The 20,660-nt window shown below is 43.3% G+C and overlaps 1 protein-coding gene across 18 annotated transcripts in view; it reads left to right on the top strand.

Annotated features, from left to right (window-relative positions):
• LOC141774031 (neurexin-1a) overlaps positions 1-20,660 on the top strand; it is a 287,328-nt gene that overhangs the window by 161,127 nt on the left and 105,541 nt on the right. For 4 of the 18 annotated variants that reach the window (XM_074646325.1, XM_074646324.1, XM_074646323.1 and 1 more), the window contains exon 1: positions 9,754-10,862. The exons of the other annotated variants lie outside the window; for them this stretch is intronic. In XM_074646325.1, coding sequence (XP_074502426.1) covers positions 10,616-10,862 — 247 coding nt within the window. In that variant the 5' untranslated portion in view covers positions 9,754-10,615. Of the gene's footprint in view, positions 1-9,753; positions 10,863-20,660 lie in introns of those variants that run through there. 18 annotated transcript variants of the gene reach the window in all.

Genomic DNA, 20,660 nt, shown 5'->3' with positions numbered 1-20,660 from the left:
CCTTCCTCCACTCCCGCATGTCAGAATGTGGTCAGAAGTGTCAGCCACCTCAGCATGGATTCGTCCAAGGGGAGCAGAACAGTTTGCCCAGCACAGCTTTACCTTTTGTTTCAACGCAGCAGCACAACACTTCTAAATCTTCAACGGCCTGCATTTCTAATGCCCGAGCCACGCTGCCTGCCTTAGCAGTGCGTGTGCATCGCGAAACCTCTTGCTTTTTATTTCGGCGCCCATATTAACAGGTTAGACCAGCCACACAGCCCGCATGAGCAGCGTGTCTCAGCTTCGACTCCTAGAGATTTGAGGTCTCGCCTAATTTGCAGCACAGAGACAGTGGAAATTATTTTTTGGCAGTATATTGACATCATACCAGCAACATTAATGCGGTTGCAATCTCTATAACTGTAGAATATGTCACAGACATGAAAAAAGTAAATTATTTTTTTTACTAAACACTTCCTGTTTCAAAATAAAAGCCCTTTAGTGTTTTCTTTGGACATACAGTATACCCTTCATTTGTTAACACAAGGCTTTTATTCTGAAATATTTGCAGGACAGTGTTGGGGAAAATGCAGTGACTTGCACGGCTCCATAAATGAATAGAGCACTAGCTTTTAAATGTGGATTATTATTATTTACAAATGAGCACAACCGTTATTTGGTCGGTAAAATAAATATAAACGAGAGCTGCACGCAGCTATGAAAGGGCCCTCGCCCCTGCTCGCGGGTCGGGGTTGCTGGCGGGACGCCGACCGACGCGGCCGGGCACCGCGAAACCGAAACTCTGACGAGCGCCACGACGCCTGCCGCAAGGCTCTACGACAAGCGGTTCACGAGTTATGAAGGGGGGCGTGGCTAATGTGTAGGGGGCGGGCATAACATTCACCAATGAAACAGGAACTCTCTGCTGAGTGATATGACACATCCCACAAGACTCTACGACAAACGGTTCATGAGATATGAATGGGGGCGGGGCTAATGTGTAGGGGGCGGGCATAGCATTCACCAATGAAACAGGCACTCTCTGCTGAGTGATATGACACCTCCCGCAAGACTCTACGACAAACGGATCATGAGTTATGAAAGGGGGCGGAGCTAATGTGTAGGGGGCGGGCATAACTTTCACCAATGAAACAGGCACTCTCTGCTGAGTGATATGACACCTCCCGCAAGACTCTACGACAAACGGTTCATGAGTTATGAAAGGGGGCGGGGCTAATGTGTAGGGGGCGGGGCTACCCTTAACCAATAAAACAGGAACTCTCTGCTGAGTGATATGACACTTCCCACAAGACTCTACGACAAACGGTTCATGAGTTATGAAAGGGGGCGGGGCTAACGTCTTAGGGCGGGGCTATGAGTATAATTTTTCATATACATGTCCTCAAGACTGTACCACCATCATACCTGAGAAATCTGGGGCAGATCGGACTATGTACAGTTGAGTTACAATAACTCCCTGTTTCGTGGCGAATGGCTCAAAATGGCCGCCACGCCACGGTCCGCTCGTTAAGTGAACACTCACCATTTTAATAACTTTTCATCCTCGAGGTCTTGAGATGGTCCTGACCAAATTTCAAATCGATATGATTAAATCTGTAGGAGCAGTTGGTTAAAGTACGCGGCCAATAAAACGCAAAAATGACATAAAAATCCAATATGGCCGACTTCTGGGTGGGCGGAGCTCATTGAGTATGAGTATATTTTTTCATATACATGTCATCAGTACTGGAGCAACATCATACCTGAGAGATTTGGGGCAGATCGGACTATGTACAGTTGAGTTACAATAACTGGCGAATGGCTCAAAATGGCCGCCACGCCACGGTCCGCTCGTTAAGTGAACGCTCACCATTTTAATAACTTTTCATCCTCAAGGTCTTGAGATGGTCCTGACCAAATATCAACTCGATCTGATCAAATCTGTAGGAGGAGTTCGTTAAAGTACGCGGGCAATAAAACGCAAAAATGACATAAAAATCCAATATGGCCGACTTCTGGGTGGGCGGGGCTAATGAAACCCAATGAGGAATATGTTTCAAATGATGAGTGGGATATGCATACCAAATTTCATGAATATCGGATCAACTTTGACAAAGTTAAAATTTCAACGCGTTAGGGGGCGCTATAGAGCCGAATAAAAACACACTGGGCCTAATGGCTATGCAGTTACATAAAGTTCACAGGTGTCTATCATTTTGCCAAATTTTATGAGATTCCGAGCACCTAAAGGTATGTTCAAAATCTGAAAGACATAAGGGGGCGCTAGAGAGCCAACATGCCACGCCCAAGCAAAATTTCACCACTAAAATTAAGTAATTACTAGTTTGGATGTGTGTGTAAAGTTTCATAAATTTTTGTGCATCCTAAAGTCTTCAAATATGCGTTCGTAAATTCTAAAATCACGCAGGAAGTCCAACATGGCTGACTTCCTGTTTGCCGAAGAAATCTCAAAATCATTTAATCCAGGTATGAGGGCGTGAGCAATGACATACTTGAATTTCGTGAAGATCGAAGAAACTTTCTCGGAAAAACTGCGTACGTTAGGGGGCGCTATGGAGCCCCCTGGAGACACCCGAGCCCAGTCACTCCAGAACATTGAATTTCCCACCAGTTCTGACGCATACTCCACTTTTCGTGAGTTTTGGGGATGGCTAAGGTCGTCAAAAACGCGTTCTTGCAGCGGAAAAAGAATAATAATCTGCAGAAAAACAATAGGTTCCTTGCACTTCGTGCCAGGACACCGTTGGGTCCTGGCACTTTCGTGCTCGGGCCCTAATTACATTTATAATACAATGAAATAACCAAGGCAAACACTATGTAGAAAGAAAGGACAGGCAGCAGCAGCAGCAACGCCGCCTGTGTGGACACCACATGCGTGCGAGCCGCACCTGTTCAGCGAGGTAGCCGTCACCATAGTGTGGCTTCAAGTGTAAAGCACAACTTCTGCGTTGTGCGTCATACAGGCGAAGGCCACGAGAGACGTTAATCTCATTCACCTGACATCTTCAATTATTTCATGTTACTCGAATGGTTCAAACCATGAAAAATACACAGCGATGGTTCCTTGAAGTGTATGACATCACACGACATGTAGTTGAGGTTCAATAAAGTTTAAAGTGCACTTTGAATGATGAACACTGGAAGAGAAGAGCCGTAGTAGTGCTTATTGATTAAAATGTGTGTATGAAGGACATGCTTTTATTATACGGCTCCATGTAATAGGATTCCTACTTGACTACCGCTCCTGGATATAGAATGTGTTTAAACAGCTATATATCTGATGAAGTTTTCAAAACCAGATCAAAATGAGTGTTCTGTAGTGTGCCTCTCCAGAGGAAGTGTATATTTTTTCTTATGGTTTATTTTGTTTTATTCCAAAAGGAATGAACTTCATTTGAAAAGGAGGCAAGAAGCTTTTGAGAAGAGTGGAAGCAGTTTGTTTATAAGTACTTTCATAATCAGAAAAAGAAAAAAAACTTTTTTTTTCCCCCCAATAAACCTCTTTGTTGTCCCAGTTAGCTGGAGCGCGGCAGAGTGGTTTGTTAACAAAAGAAGTTGTGGACTCCTGAAGGGAAACACAGTCCGTCCTTGACCTGTTCAGGATGAGGCCCTCTGAGAAGGGAACCGATCCACTTTGGACGGATTTCAGGAAAGGCAGAGAGACAGAGACAGACGCTGTGGCCACGGTGGCCCACTGCATCTTGGGAACTGTCAAGAGGAGATAGAGAGAAAGCCTCTGGAAAGCTGCCGACCTGTGACCCCTATCTCTCTCTCACTGACAGTTGGGATTTGGTTTATGCATTCGCAGACGCATCATCGTCACACACCCACTCACTGACACACACATGAGTACGTACGTATGCCTGTACACACACACACACACATACACACGCAACCTTTATTTGCACCGAGGTTCAAGGATTTTCGAATGTTATTTCCTCTGCGCTTGATCTTAATGTGTATTTAAATGGATTTATGGAAATGAATAACACTATTGTGGCGTCGTTTATGCATTAGGAGAGAAAAAAAAAAACTGTCGGTCACATCAGCCAGATTCCAAAGCATCCTTCGCCAGCAGACAAACAGCTCAATGCGCAAATGAAAAAAAAAAAAGAATTCCATCTGTTTATCTTCCATATATGTAGTTTGGGCCCGCTCCAGCCCCGGTAATGGAAAGAATGCTGTGTGCATGTTGGTATCTGTGTGCATGTATCTGCGTGTTTATGCATTATTTGACTATAACCATGTCACTGTACTTTTATGATGATAAATGTTGTGCAGAGCAAATTCTGCATTGTGTTGAAAAGCTTACAGCTCCTTATATTTACATATACAACACAAGATAGTGCCACTCCCTGAAACCAACACACCAAAATAAAAACGCTGCACTATGCACAGTAATTACTAAAATTAAAACCAAATAACTTTCTGCATTAACGGTATCGAAAGAGTGTTTTTAAATGAGCTTTTTTGAACTTCATTTAGTTGCTCCATTAAATGAATTATAACGTCTAAGTCATTTGAGACAAAATTAGAGTGAGGATGAATGAGAATTGATGCGGAGTTGTTGTTTCTTTGTTTTGCTCCGAGTGAAAATGAAGTCGTTTCATTACGCCGCCACGCAGTGCCATTTGCGGATTTGATTCTACAACACTAATTTTGCATTATTTCCTATTAGTGGGCTGTTTTATCAGCCTGAGTGGTGTTATTTATGTAGTCTTCACAGCTTGCATAATGAACAGTGTGTGCAGCACAAATCTCTACGCGGTGCATTAGGGCTGCTGCATCTAAACCATGTAGCTGTTTTTTCTTAGTTTAAAGTACATGCATTCATGCTCTATTTCTTTAATAAAATCACTGACTGTGACCGCAGCACATGCATGAGAGATAGATATTCATAGAAAGAGATAATCACTTAATGATGAGGGTAGTCATGTCTGTGGTGATAATTCAAACTGTAAGCTATACAGGGCTCTGCAGCCAGGGACGCTGAGGTGCAGATGAATTGGAAAGCAGCAGGTCGATGCCTTTTTGACCTGTGGAGGTCAGAGTTTACTTCACCGACTCTAACCGCCGAATCTGACGGACAGCAGGCACCCCAATGTAACGTCCACCGCCAACACAAACAGTATTGACACTCTGGCTGCCCTCTCCATGTTGAAATACTGTACAGCGTGTGTGTTTGTATTGAGTGTTGCCTCGCTGTATCTGTCTGTTCTTATCATGTCACATCTCGGGATGACTAAGACAGCACCCTGTTTCTATTTCCGTACACTTGCACACATTAGCATCAGGCGCACTGTGTGCCCCTCTGTCTCTGCGTAGCGATTGCGAAGCATGTTTGAATGAGTAATGACACGTTTGATATTCACAGAATACTCCCCGTTGTATAAAGAGCTCAAGTTTAACGCTGTAAGTCAATGGATGACAGGCCGTATTAGCGCTGAATGCCTACGTGTTTGTGACGAAAGGATGACACTATATGTAAATTAGCTGTAACAGCTGCTCGTTTCATTGACTGTCTTGAGAGCATCAGAATGGAAATCACGGTTGGTTCTTCTTCTTCTTCTTTTTCTGCTTCTGCTGCTGCTTCTTCTTCGTTTTCTTTGGCTTCTTCTGCTTCTTCTTCAGCTTTTGATCTGATAAACGTTTCATGCAGGTCAGGTTACTTGGTATCAGGAATCTTTTTCTATCTTTAAGACATCATGCTCCCTGTCAGAGTATACCCCAGAGATAAAGGCCTCCAGACCGCCTCTTTTCTAGGGACACATGTTGCTGTGCCAGACACAGATGTGTCACTCCAGCACCCAACAGGTATACACGGTCCATGCATGGCTTTGGCTGCATGCTTGATCTGCTCTGAGCCATCTGAGACACTAAATTGCACCTAATTTTGAAAACGGTAAACTGACATAATCCTGGACCTTTCAGCGATCCACTGATTGTGTTAATTGAAATAACATGTCGCTAGATGTGTTTTCTTGCGATGGTTACAGTAAACAGCATAGTGGCTATTGAGGAGGAGAAACACTGCGTTCAAAGTGGTCCTAAGTGCCCGTCCATCTCTGAAGGGTCTCTCCACATGTGATAAAGTGTCGCCTGATGGCTCTTTAACTGATTTAAAGGCCTTGCTCCAGTCGGGTCAGGCACACTTAGACCACCCATCTGCTGCTCTCCCTCCACTATTCCTCCGCTCCTCCAAAAATCATCTCATCAGCGCGGTGCACTGTGGTTGCAGTCTTAAGTGAGTAACTACTAGAGACTACTCGTGCCCTTTTATTCTCTTTTGCTCTCCAAGGGACTATTACACCCAAGACCAATTTCTCCTCCTCTCACTGATCACGTAGTTCGGAGGGGAAGTCAGCCAGACTTTCCAACAGATTTCTCCCTTTTTTTTTCCCTTTTGCTTTTTTAGATAACTCTCCATGGCTTTACTTTATGGTTTTTTACCTTCACAAGCAACAAAAACAGAGACATGTAGATCCAAAAGGGGCAATGTTGCTCAAAGCATCACATGCATCAGAGACTTGCACAAATCCTTTTGGGTCTTAAATGGAAACAAAGAAGAGCTGTTTTTGCCTTTCTGTCAAGAAGACATCTCCCTAACAGGAACAAGAGTCAGAACACAATAGGAAATCAGAAAAAAACAAACTCTTTAATGGTGAAAGTTTAGTTGTGGGAGAGGTTTTTCTCATTTTGTGGCCGTCTCTCTACAATCATCTGGTGAAAGCAGATGAGATCTGTAACTGTGCTGGAATTCGTTTAGCTTGTGGTCCCAGGTGTTTGCGTTTGTGCAGGCAGATGGAATTTAGTTGTGAATGTTTTCCCCTTAAGCTGCTTACTTCTCATACTTAAGTTAGCCAATTTGTCATGGAAAATGATCGGAGCAAAGGGCAACCTGCTGAAGGCTTAGTGGCATCCTAGTAGAGGTGATCTTATAGAAATTGATTAAAGTCAGAATGATGTATGTGATTGTGTTCTTTAACTAGGGCAGTCCAAGTTAACGTGATAATAACGCGTTAATGCAAAATCGTTTTAATGCCACTAATTCCTATAACACATCATATGAAACTAAGAAAACCTAAGGAATCCATCGGTACCAACCATGTCATACTAGCTTGTCATGAAGGAGGTTAAATAACGCTCCAAACTTGCGCTGTATTTTGGCGAGGAAAAACTGTCGTGGCCATATTCAAAGGGGTCCCTTGACCTCCGACCTCAAGATAAGCGAATAAAAATGGGTTCTATGGGTACCCACGAGTCTCCCCTTTACAGACATGCCCACTTTATGATAATCACATGCAAGTCATAATCAAGTCAGCACACTGACACACTGAAACACTGTGACAGCTGTTGTTGAGTTTGCCATGTTATGATTTGAGTATTTCTTTATGCTAAATGCAGTACATGTTAGGGTTTCTTTTTGTCATTATTTCGTGTTGTTAATAGATTTCCAATAATACATATATACATACATTTGTATAAAGAAAGCAAATTTGCCCACTCCCATGTTGATAAGAATATTTAATACTCAACAAATCTACCTTTCGCTATTATCTATGGACAATGATGCAATTAATCGCGATTACATATTTTAATCGATTGACAGCCCTACTTTTAACGTTTGAATATCTGGAGTAATATGACAGTGATGAGGCTTTTAACATTAGTTCTATAATGAAACCATATGAATGCTACGGATCTCATGTTGTCCTGCATATTTCAAACTTAAGCTGCTGGCTTTGTGATCAACCAACAGACCTTTTGTGTACTTTACAGTTCCGCCACTTGGGGGCACAAATGAACAAGCAACTAATGACGAACCTGATAAAGGTATCACCTCCCTGCTGATGTCATTAGATTTAGTTGCTGCATACCAACACAACGTTTCCGCTAAACACCCAGTGCAAACTTAAAAAAAAAAATAAGTAGGACAATGTTCCCACCTTACACTATTTACCTGAATATCAAGAGTTTCAATTTAAGATCTCATTTAGTTTTTCTGTAAAAAAGTTTGCTGTTGAGGACATAGTAAGTCAGGTTGTTGTCCTTGGCAAGCAGCCCTGATAGATTGCCTTGTTAGGTGTAATTATGCAGATTGCACTGCTGATAATTATAAAAGTGTAAACACATTCAGCAGGAGCTATTCCTTTTCACCATTGCAAATGAGAACAGAGCGGTGGTTCCACACTGCTGACTTTTTAGCACCAGGTGGCTGCACCAAGTTATTGCGATTCTACAAGGTGAGAACAGCACAGTTGCCTAATGTGTGCAGCATCTGTTTTGTACTTCAATCGCATGTTGCTACTATATAGGAACACAATACAACAGAGAAATAAGAGGTATCCTCATCTGTCCTCGAGCCAGATGGCAGATTATATTTATCTCACCGGTTATGTTCATCTTTTAACAATAAAGTGTCTGTTCTGTTTCTTTTTTTCCCCTCAAAATTACACCAACCGTGCTAAAACACGAGCCCTCAATTCTGCTATATTTCTAAGGGATCAAATGAAAATGTTCATCATTAATGTTCATTTTAATTGGTTCTTCCTTTCCTAAAAAGGTGTCTTTCTTTGTCTTCCTGTGAACATTCAATGGAGAAGGACACATTATCCTCTGTGTCACACTAGCTAAGTTGGCTTTCTTTGGGCGTGAAATGCCTGTGTATTCCCTGTAAACCGTAAAGATCAGCTCAGCAGTGCTTACAGTTCTTTTTTTCCCCCCCTCCAGCTTAGAACACTGCATTTTGAAGGGGAGGATGTTGAATGGCCGGCGTGTGCAAACAGAAGCAGGCGCACACACTGCAGCTGAGCCTCGTGCTCTCCAGCCCTGAACTCTGAACACTGAGCGCACTTCCCAGCTGAACCGGATTGTGTTTATCAGCAGGGCTTTTATGTCCACATGTTCTCCGCGTTCCCGTAACCCGGGCGCTGCTGCACACCGAGTCTGCGATCAGCATTCCCCCTTCTCTCTTGTGAGAAATGGTCTTTTATTAGCAGGCGAGGAGGCAGACTTGCCCAGATTCAGCACACCCTCTCTGTGGACGGTGCACTGTGTGCGTGCTTTGTTTACGTATGTGTGTGTGTGAGTGCGCGTGCATGCTTGTGTGTGTTCATATGTTTGTGTGAGAGAGGAGAGTTGCCTATGTGAGCTGCAGCATCATCACTCTTCTAGAAAATCTGGCTAGCGACAGACTGCAGAGTTTCGGTTAAGAACCTATACAGAAAAACACTTTTTTCTGGGCGATGGAGAGGCAAGGATTGGGTTGGACTTCTTCTTGGCTTCATCTTTTTATATATCCGCAGGACTATTATCACAGAACTTTACCCAAATTCACAGAGAGGGAGAGAAAAGATAGGAGAAGGAAAAGAGAAGCAGGAGGAGGAATCTGGAGAGAGAGGACAGGATAAAAGTAGAAAATTAATCTAGCCCTGTCCTGCATTTGCTTTCTGTCTTCCTCTTTTCCTGCTCATGAATGTCCACACAGGAGAGTGGATTGAAAAAGACTGAGCAGGGGGACGTTGTGAAAGGAATCAGGGCTGGGGGGACATAGCTTCAAGTCCTGCTATTCTGCCTAAATAGGCTCTTCCTCTGTAATGCACTCAGGCTCCAGTGATTCGCTATGTGAATGCTGCCCATTTGCATAGCCACTCTCCCTCCCGTTTCCTGGCTGGCTGTTGAAGCTCCCCCCCCCCATCTCCCTCCGTCCTCCTCCTCCTCCCTCCTCCTCCTCTCTCCCCTCTCTTCCTCTTGCGCACATCTTCTGGAACGGTGCTGCCGATTGCTGCCCGTGTGCGAGTGTGTGCGTTCCTGCCCAGGGCTGCTCTCTCAGGTGCTGTCGTTGCTGTATATCGCTCGGTGTCATTGAGAGCGGAGATCTCTAGATGGGGAAACGGGTGCGCTACTTGGCACAACTCACAGGTGCAATCACGCCGTCTCCCGCGCGCCTGCTGCAGCTGTCCGACACATGCAAATGAGACGCGGATTTAACTATGGTCCCATTCCTCTGGGGCATCCTTTGAGACCACTGGAGGAGGAAAAGGAGGGAAACTCAGAATGTCTGTGTTGATTTTCTGAAGACAAATTCACTTTGCACAGGTGCTATCAGTCTCTTCTGAAGTTGGCTTTCTTTCTTTCTTTTTTCTTGGCAATTGCATTTCTTGGAATATTCACAGTTTTTTTTTTTTTGTGGGAAGATGTTTTCTAATTTTGTGAAGTAGAAAAGAGAGAAACAGAGAGAATAAGGGAACTCAGGGAATTGGAGCAAGCTGGGATTTCTCCATTGCTGTTTGAGGTTGCCCTAATTTTTCTTGAGTGAATGTTTTTGATTGTTTCTGTATGATGATTTATGATACCTCTTTATGTCCCTGGGTGCTGCTACGGATTTCCTAACTCATTGGAGAACAGCAAGAGGCTTTTTTTTTTTTTTTATCCCACAACCGACATTTTGTGTGGTGTCCCTTTTGCTTTTTTTTTCTCCTTCTTTCTTTGTGGATCTGTGCGAGGGGTCTCTTGGCATAGTGAGATTTGGCGAAGGTGAGAAGCATGGGGCTGTAAGGCTTACTGAAGTTCGAACCCCGATCTGAATTCCTCATCTGGCCACTCAGGGAAGATGTTCGGAGGCTGGAGGACACGGTTATCTCCCCTGAGGCCCGTAGCAGAGCCCCTGAACTGGAATTCAGCTTCGCTCGCTCACCTGGCCTTGTGGATCACCGCCCTGGCCCTGGGCTTTGTGGCGGGGTCAGAACCAGGTGCCGTGGAGAGTCTCCACCACATTCACCTCTCCCACGGAAACAAGCGTCACCATATTGTGCCTATTGCCATCCACAGATCACCTGCGTCCCTTAGAGCAGGGCACAGTAAGTATTTCCTTGTCTCACCATCAATACGTTCTCTGCGTTCGGTAACTTCTTGATCAGTATTGTCGTTTGACTTTTAGCAAATCTTCATTCACTCTTTGGTGTATGTTTCTGATTCAAGTCTAAATATAATTTGATATTGTTTCTTATATTTAAGAGCCCCCTTCCCGAGACACACGGCGAGTCTGGCTTAGATCCATCCCCCCCTATTTTCCCCGTCTCAGCAAAGTGCCCTCTGTCTCCATGTCCGAGATTAGCCATATCCCTATCTCCAGATGCTCCACTGTGTCCAGATTAGACAGGATTAGAACGTTGTGGCGCTCCACGTCGCCCCTGGGTGTCTGGAAGAGACAAAGATGTGTTGCCTCGGGCTCCACAGGGCGTCGAAGCCGCTCCTGGCCTCTTCCCAGCGTGGAGTGTGGATGAGGCCTCTTTAGCCTGTTTGGCAAGAAGGTTCATGACACAGGCATTAAGCGAGGAAGGAAAAGAAAAACAGGAAGAATCTCAACTATGAGAAATTACGTAACCTCACCCCAAGTATTCATGGTAGACTGCAGTATGCTCACCTCAAAACCATTTTAGAAATACTGCAGTTTTTTGTTTTTTTCTTGTACTTCTTGTATTTTTGGCCTGCAGTTGTAGGCGAAACTGATGTTTAAGATTGAGGCGGTATGACACGTAGAAAACAAAAAATACTTTCTTTAGTCATCACACTGCCCAAGCATTTTTGAGTGACGTAATCACTACTGGTGTAACACTGACGTAATGCTGAGGAACCATGGCTTCCATTGAGTAGACACCGCTTAATAATGCACAACAAATCCCTACTGTAATGTGAATTATCTATCATTAAAGTTTAGCAGTACAAAGCATTAAGTTGTGAGGGATAACACCACTGCAGAGCAGCACTGGCATTTTGAGGATGTTGTTTATTGGACACAGGAGCAGCTCGGAAACTATACTGGAGCCCCGGATCACTGGGCAGAGTTAGACCTGTACAAAACAAGGGAGTCGGTGCTCCTCAGTGATGATGAGGGAGACGGGAGGTTTGCCGACCTACCGAGACAACAAGAGAGGCAATTAGGCCACTCTGCCGTGACCTGTCTGCAGCGGACCACGCTCAGCTCGCCCTCCTGCTCTCCCTCAGGACCCCGGGGGCATGTGGTGCTTTCAGGCACATTCCTCGACTTAATATCACAGTTAGCGTCGCTGCTAGTCCACCGTGCTGTTAATATGAGAGAGAGAGAGAGAGAGAGAGAGCTGGGGGGAGCTTTGGGAGCTTTCTGAGTAACATGATTACATTTTTAGTTGATCAGCGCACGGAGGGTGCATAAATGCAAAATGGGAGACATGCTGTTCAACATGGTACCTGGCTCCAGGACAAAGCCTGCTGTTGTAAAAGCCCCAGTGCTGTTGTCTTAGTTGTGCTGCGATTGGTTTAATTTTCATGGGGCTTGTTCCTTACATGGGGTGGCTCTTCTCTGCAGCAATTAAACATGCACCGCTCAATTTTTTTCAGTCTTAATTTGTGAATGCAAGAGCCAGAGGCCCCTCAAGTTTGATTCTGTATTTTTCAACAGTATCTTTTTTTTTGCTTTGTATTTGTAGTTTCTATGTATTAAACAACAGAAACTAGCCTTATGCTATCTTCAATTGTCCTCTTCCTCTTTTCCCTGACCCCTCTGCCTCTCTCTCTCTCTCGTAACTTCCGGTGTCATCGTCAATGTTAAAATCTAATCCTATTTGCAATACTTATGTAACTGTGCCTGCCTTTCACCGTTGTTGTCACACTGCATTTTAACATTGTCCTAAGTGATTAGACCAAACAAAGCCAATAGAGTGCTGACAGTTAGTTCTATATGCAAATTGGCTCCATTTCATGAAATTGCACTTTTTTTCCACTCAGTATGTAGCTAAATTAGTAGTAACTCTGGCTGCCCCCAATGGTGGACTATCCATCAAGTTTTCCAAATATTCTCAAAACACACAATTCCTGTAAGTGATTTCATAGGAAAACATTAGGGCTGTCAATCGATTAATATATTTAATCGCGATTAATCACATGATTATCCTTAGTTAATCACGATTAATTGAAAATTAATCGCACATTTTTCATCTCTTCAAAATGTACCTTCAAGGGAGATTTGTCATGTATTTAATACTCAACATGGGAGTGGGTAAATATGCTTGCTTTATGCAAATGTATGTATATAGGCTATTTATTATTGGAAATCAATTAACAGCACAAACACAAGGTACTGCATTTAACATACAAAATATGCTCAAATCAAAACATGGCAAACTCAACAACAGCTGTCAGTGTGTCAGTGTGCTGACTTGACTATGACTTGCCCCAAACTGCATGTGATTATCATAAAGTGGGCATGTCTGTAAAGGGGAGACTCGTGGGTACCCATAGAACCCATTTACATTCACATATCTTGAGGTCAGAATTCAAGGGATCCCTTTGAAAATGGTCATGCCAGTTTTTCCTCGCCAAAATTGAGCGTAAGTTTGGAGCACTATTTAACCACCTCCTAGTTTGACATGGTTGGTACCAATGGATTCCAAAGGTTTTTTTAGTTTCATATGATGGCAGTATCTTCACTCTAGCTTTAAATCTGAGCCCGCTACAAACCTAGAAATCGCAAGTTGCGTTAATGCGTTAAATAAATTAGTGGCGTTAAAAACGAATTTGCGTCAACGCGTTATTATCCCGTTAACTTTGACAGCCCTGGAAAACACACATTACTCTCTACATATATATCAGCATACTGTAAGAGAAACCATGCTTTGTTTCCATTGTATTGAACGTGTATGCCTGTCATTGATTTATGTGGAAAGAAGAAGAAAATTACCATGGTCAGGATGTATGAAATTGAGTTGGAGTGTGATGCATTGTTTGTTTAGGGCTAGCAGTAATGAGGTTCAGACAGTATCAACTCTGAGGAGCAGACATACCATTCATCATGGATAGACTCCCAGAGGTGATAGTCTTCTTTCCCAGAGATACTCGATCTGCTGGATAACTAGGTTATCATGTTATTTTCTGTACCTGCTGCTCTTAATCGTTGAGACTGGATAGATGAGATGATCTGATCAATGGGAAAAGTGTTTTAGGAGCTTAATCATCAGTGGTTAATGGGAAAGTAGACTTTCTGGAGATTATCTGCTTGTAACTTCTATTGGTTAATGCAGGAGATGGTGATCTGCAATTCCCACCAAGTATACAGCACCTTTCATGTTCTCATCTGTTTTCGTGGCCTATGCTATGTGCTCATATGTGTGTCATAGCCCATATGTGTAGTAGAGGGTTCCATGATGATGATGTGATCCTAACACCTGCTCCGTCAACTGCTGCACAAACCGCGTTTTGTGTTTCAAAACTCGCGGTTTCATCAAAGTCGTCGGAGCAATTTAAGTGATTATAATCAATTGTCAAGCTCTCCACCTTCAGAGCTAATGGTTGAATGGATTAGAGACAGACAGTGATCGTGTGTGCTACCCCTGCTGCAGAGAACAGATGAGCAGGGGGGTAAGAGAAGGACAGAGGGAAGAAATGAAAGAATATAGAGGATGAAGAGAAACGGAGGGGGAGGAAATGAAGAAAGAAAGGAAAAGAATGAGAGAGAGAAAGAGAGAGAGAGAGAAGAGGGAGAAAGTGGATGCTTTCTGATGTTGCCTTGCTGCCGGTGTGTTGTGGGCTTGTATAATATAATTACTCCCATGTCTCTGAGCTGATGTCATTCTGCGATAGTGTGAGGATGACAGTATCTCTGCTTCTGTGAGGCAGCGGAGATGATAGCTGCCCTGATAAGGATCTGAGTACATGTTCCTCTGCTCTAGAGGGAGCAGAGGCAGTTATTGACCCGCGAATGAGAGAGAGGGGAAGACTGCAGTCATTTCATTCTCCTCTCTCTCTCTCTCTCTGATGTGTGAGAACACAAACACCCTCTCTTTATTTAGGTTTTTAACCTACTTGCATCTTATGATACTCACTTCCTTCTTCTTCTTCTCTTCCTTTCTATCATCTCTTCCTGACCACTCTGCCGTAACCCCCCCCCCTCCCTCCCAGCCCTCCTGGTTGGTCTATAGAATCCATCCAAGCAGACAGAGTGGGCAGCCTTTTGCGCCTGCAGTGGTCTGTGTGGTTTCGGTGGTGACCAGGCTTTGGATGGCATGAAGGGAAATGAGACCTGACTGTGCGTGCGGTGGACAGCGAGGGGTCAGCTGAGTAATGTGTCTGGTTTCGGATTAGAGACTTGGGAGACAGAGAGGGAGAAAGAGAGAGAAAAAGACCCCCCCCCTCCCTTCTCCTTTGACTCAAAATGCATTGAGGTCCTGGATGAGTTTGAGTCAGGGGGCTCTTTACCCATAAGCCACTCGGTGAATCATCATCAGCGTCGTCTTCTCTGCCATCTCTCACTTTTTTATTCATCCCGTCCGTCTGTCTGTTTACACCTCTGGCTTTCCCTTTTAAAGTTATTTTTCTTTTTTTTAAATTACCTCAAATGATAAGTTGTCTGGTGAATGTAGAAGTGTGATATGCTGTGACTCAATTTGCGTACTTCTGTATACTTACACTTGCCATTTTGAGTGCATAAGTGCATTCACACTGACAAGTATGGCAAAATGCAGTGCGCTATAAGCACCCGGATGTTTTACTTCACCCTCAGCGGTCACCATCTTTGCTACGTAGTGGAAGGGGAGGGGCCAACAACCTATTTCTATCTTGTGAAAGTGGCGAGCGTGGAAGCTGCAGTGGTTGCGATTGAATCGGCGAACACTGAACTATACAAATTTAAGTTATACATGTTTTTTTTTTACTAGTACCACTACACTGTAGTCGGATAGAAGCCATTATTGGGTTAAATTATCAGTCTGAATTGAATTACTGCCAATACTGCATGATATCCTTGGCTGATCTACCGAACTTCCATTGAGTGCACAACTGCTGTGTGCGATTTGAGACAACACTACCTTGTCGAACTTCATGCACTATGCAATAGTGTGCATAGTGTACTACATGGAAGTATACTAACGGAAGTATCCGAATTGAGACGGGTTCATAGAGAAAACGTGTCATCTTGCACAGAAATGGAGGGAAACTATCATACAGTAAACTGCACCATTTTCCAGTTTTGATGTCACACGTACGCAGCTGTTAACCCTGCAAAATACAATGGCATATTGTAATGGGATAATGCCACTGTAACTCTGACAGACTACACCGGATGCATAACAATAATTAGATTATATAAGACATTTATTTCAACAGCAGGATACACCAAAACAAGAGCATGACAGACGTACTAATGCACTGTATAACAAAAGGGCATAATGACATTCAAATTGGCAAGGAGAACTTAGACACGACAAAGATGTTATGCATTTGTGAGAAGGTAAAAAACAAACTATGAATGCATGTACAATAGTGTGGCTATGAGAGGAATAATAGGTAGAAGAGGATTGCTTCCACATTAACTGTTAAAGTGTTTGAGCCACTGCTGTATTTTTGCATTCAACATTGCCTGTATGGAAGACAGGAAGCGCGGAGGAGTGATGCATGTGTGGCGCAGGTCAACGTGTTAAAGATGCTAATGAAAGAGCTTAAATAGTTCTCCTCAGTCCATTCTGATTGACTCTATAAATGCCTCTCCATTTCCCAGAGGAACGGCACAAGAATGGGAAGAAAAATAGATAAATTGAATCAAGATCAAGAAATGCAAAAAACCCGTTTTTTTTTTATCTAATCTGAATTGAGTTCAGTCACCCCGGAGAATCCTCATTCTCTGTCATCATAATGAGGCAGCAGCTATCTCTGTGCCAGTCAAGCCTGTATATATGCACACGAGCTCACTGCACACACAAAGAGGAGCAACACTCTCCCAGATCAACTTTCATCTCTTTGATCGCTTAGATTCATTGTCACGAGGATGTGGGTAGTGGAAGTGATATGCAAATTTGCACATGGGGGAAAAGTTTCATTTATATAGCGTTACATATAATTGGTTAGTTAGAGTTTAAAATGGGTCATAAAGAAAAATATGCGCTTGGAAGGTATAAAAATATAATTGTCCAGACGTACAGTAGTTCCAAGAGTACAGTGATAACTCCCCTAGTGGTGGACTAATTGGTTCGGGGAAGGTCATGGGAGGAAAAAAAACAGAAGATGGAGGGTGAAATCTTTCAGCCTTTACGACCTGATAACCCCAACCACAGGGGAGGCCGGAGAGGATGGGTTTCTGTGGCAGCCGGCTCGCAGAAGACAAAAACGTGTGATTGCCATTGATCACCCGATCGATAATGAGCCTCTACTTAAATTTCACACTTCTGTTTTAGGAGAGGGGGGAAAAAACAACTCCATCCTTGAGCTCTTCTGCGTGGGTGGTTTGACTGACAGCGTTCTAATTATTCTTACAAATCATTACCTAACAACTTTAATAGCATGTATGTTGGATTAATGATGAAAATAAAAAAAAGCTTTAAAATATGAATGGGCTGCCCTGTGTTACAATAGAAGGCCTCAATAAGAACCAACCATGTCATAACCATTCTTTTTTTTTGCAATTTACAATTGCTCACCTGCAGCAGAGTGGCAACAGAAAGAAAGCTGCCCCCTAATCCACTCTAATAGGATTGTGTGGGATTTCACCTTCCTCATTGCTCCTTCCATCGCTTAGTGCCTCGGGCCTTCTGGCATGGGCTGATAAAAACACGCCTACCTAAGTGCAAGCTAATATTAGCATATATTTTGCAACATAGTGTAGAAACACAATGCATACCCACGCACATTTCTTTTTTTTCCCCCTCTTTTATATTTATTTGTCAGTAGATACATGGCATCAGTGTGAGATAAAGGGCAGGCACAGCTCTCTCATGGTGCTCCGACAGTACATTGCCTGTTGATAACGGGGAGGCAGAGCTGTATATAAAATCGCAAAGGTAGTAGTTGTGCTGCACGACAAAAAAGTCCCTCTCATACGCCCCGTTACATCAGCACATGCAATGTTTATTTCCTGCCGTTTTTCCTCCATTTCCATTTTATTGTATCATTTCTATAAGATATGCAGCTAATTAAAAAATATCTCACCATTTAGTAGAGGCTTACTTACAAAGTGAGGCTACTCGGCAATAGGCAAAGCATATGTTTAATCCTGCAATTAAGGCGAAGGCGCGCTCGTTATCTCCTGGGTACTGCTCGCAAAAGGAGTAAACAGCGAAAAACGAAGCGGCGTCATGTAGGGACGACGTGAAAATTGGACACATGAGGATTTGCTGGTATAATATTAAATGTATAGAACAAATTTGTATATACACACATTGTTTTTTTAATACCTTATGTTACTCACTGCTTGTCCCATTTGCCCATTCATGTAAAATGAAGACCGTACATATTGCGCAGGGCATTGTATGTGCCAAACTGAGTGTGTTAAACGGCGTCTGCTCGTGTTTGAAGTGTTTTTAATGCTCCGCTTTTGAGCTACCTACTGCACATGTACATAGCCTTGAGCTAAACAGTGATTTGTTAAAGAAAGGAGACAGTGAAGAGGGCTTTACCTGATATTTTTTCCCTCATACGTAGATGCATTAAATCATTTCAAAGAAAGCTCTCCTGCGTCACAAGCATTTTGTAATTATGCAAGCCTAGTATAGACTGCTATATCATTTGCTTTTATGAATAGCGCTAATGGAGGAGTATAGCACAGCAACTCTGTCTGATCCCATACAGCAGCTTCTTTGTGAGAGCAGCGTTTGTGCTGATGCAGGTTGGGCTGCATATGGTGATGGGCAGCCAGAGTTGTCTCTATAGTCTCAGATCAGAGCTCTGGCCCTGGACTCTGTTTTCTGCCTCACTTCCACTGTAATTATCCCCCACACTTGTCTTTTTTCGGTAATTAGAACTGCAGTCATACTCCACATCTGTTGGCTCCCTAATAGAGAAGACAACAGCTTCTAGAGACCATTTGGGAGTCTGTGATGTTCGGTACATGCTAGGGCTGACGGACACACTGCAACTAAATAATGCACTGATGTCTGATGGCACGCAATCAGTCGAAGAGGCTTTTAGCCGCGAATGAAAAAGCCGAGAATCGACTGATGCTTTGCTTTTTATTTAAGTCTAACTTTGATATGTGTGTTCGCTGGCACGCAAATTAAACACTGGATGCAGAAAAAAATCTAATCAACAAATTTGCTGGCAAACAAAATGGCTGACCTGAATTGAGAGAAAGGGAGCATTGAGTCTGAGGAGCAAATGAGGCAAGTGATGATGAGAGAGTAAATTAGAAGCTGTCGATACTGTGAGACACCTCTATCAGAGCCAAGGCTGTTGGCTGGGGAGGCAGATATGCAGCTGGTCAGAGTAACAAAGGGCCCGTTTGGTGTATTGCTCCATTAAGACACTGGGTCTTGTCAGCTCTGCCTGGATGGGCCATTCTGCTCCACAAGGCAGGGGCTCATGTATCACTTACGGCTTAGGGGAAGTGAGCATGGTGGAGAAAGGGGGGGCAGAAGGGTGTGAGTGACACTGGTCGACTGAGCATTCATGGCATTATGTTACCCGCCCAGGGGGCAGAACTTTACCTCAACCATGAATTGATGGTCTCCTGCCATGAAGAGCAAGGGGTGGTTGGTATGGCTACCCGGGGGCCCTGCCATGACGAGGTGAAGGCTTATCTCTTCAGAGCAGTGTGAGGATAAAATATGGCAAAGTACTGCACACAGTGTGATGCGGCGGCAGATTTCTTCATTCACAATCTCTGACGAACTGCAGATTGCATCAGTTTAGGGCTGCTTAAAGGATGCTATATATAATATAATATAATAAGAAATACTGGCAAAGAGATACTTCCTGTTAGTGGCATTAACATTTGTTGCAGATGTTACACCAAATTCTGTCACCCATCAGATTCTGTGACCTCATTGGGAATTGTGTGTCCCGCTCGGAGAAGCCTCGTTGTGGATTTTGAATATCCATATACTCTGGCTCAAATAAATCCAGGCGGCCATCGAATTCAAAGAGTTCATCCACATTATGGAAATCATCTTAATATTCATCCATGACATTAGTTAATACTAAGCTACGCTTTCTGTACACAACAAACACTCATGTTTCCGCCATGGATGTATTCCACTATTCCATCATTGTCTTCCAGCGACACGTCACCTCGCCAGAGTTCAGAACGAGACTTCTCTTTGAGCTAGACTCTTTCCATAATGTCAGACACTTATAATAACAACCAGAGCCTGTCATGGTAAAAAACAGCACTTTTAGTGGGCCTATATGATGGTGCCAGCTTGCCCCAATAGGAATACATTGCAGCTGCTGTCTATATTGCTGCCACTTCAGCTATATTGCTGCCACTTCAGATGTTCTTTGTCATACCTTATCACATACTGTATTGTGATGGATGTGGCCAAAAATGTTTTAGTAGGGTCCCAAATTTTCGTAACGGTGGTTTCAATGTGTTAAAATCTGTTACCCTTCAGACACTACTAGAGGATCAACTATATGACAAAATATTATCTGGTGAGGTGTTAGTAATCTACAGAAAGACCAGTACACTACAGCTATCAACATCTCTGCATCTAATGTTATTATAGGGTCACAATCTTTGGTTAAGAGCTATCAAAATATGTGGCCCTATCTAAATAACTATGGGGGCATCCTTTTTGGTAACACCTTTTAGGGCTGGGCGGTATGGCCAAAATCTTTTACCACAATATAGGTAATTTCTTGATAACAATAAATATCACAATGAAGTATGTTTTCTGGTAGTTCAATAAATAAATAGT

This window comes from Sebastes fasciatus, chromosome 9, assembly GCF_043250625.1.
Source record: "Sebastes fasciatus isolate fSebFas1 chromosome 9, fSebFas1.pri, whole genome shotgun sequence".
Classification (NCBI taxonomy): domain Eukaryota; kingdom Metazoa; phylum Chordata; class Actinopteri; order Perciformes; family Sebastidae; genus Sebastes; species Sebastes fasciatus.
The sequence above is the reverse complement of the archived record's forward strand: the minus strand, read 5'-3'. Positions and strand labels throughout refer to the sequence as shown.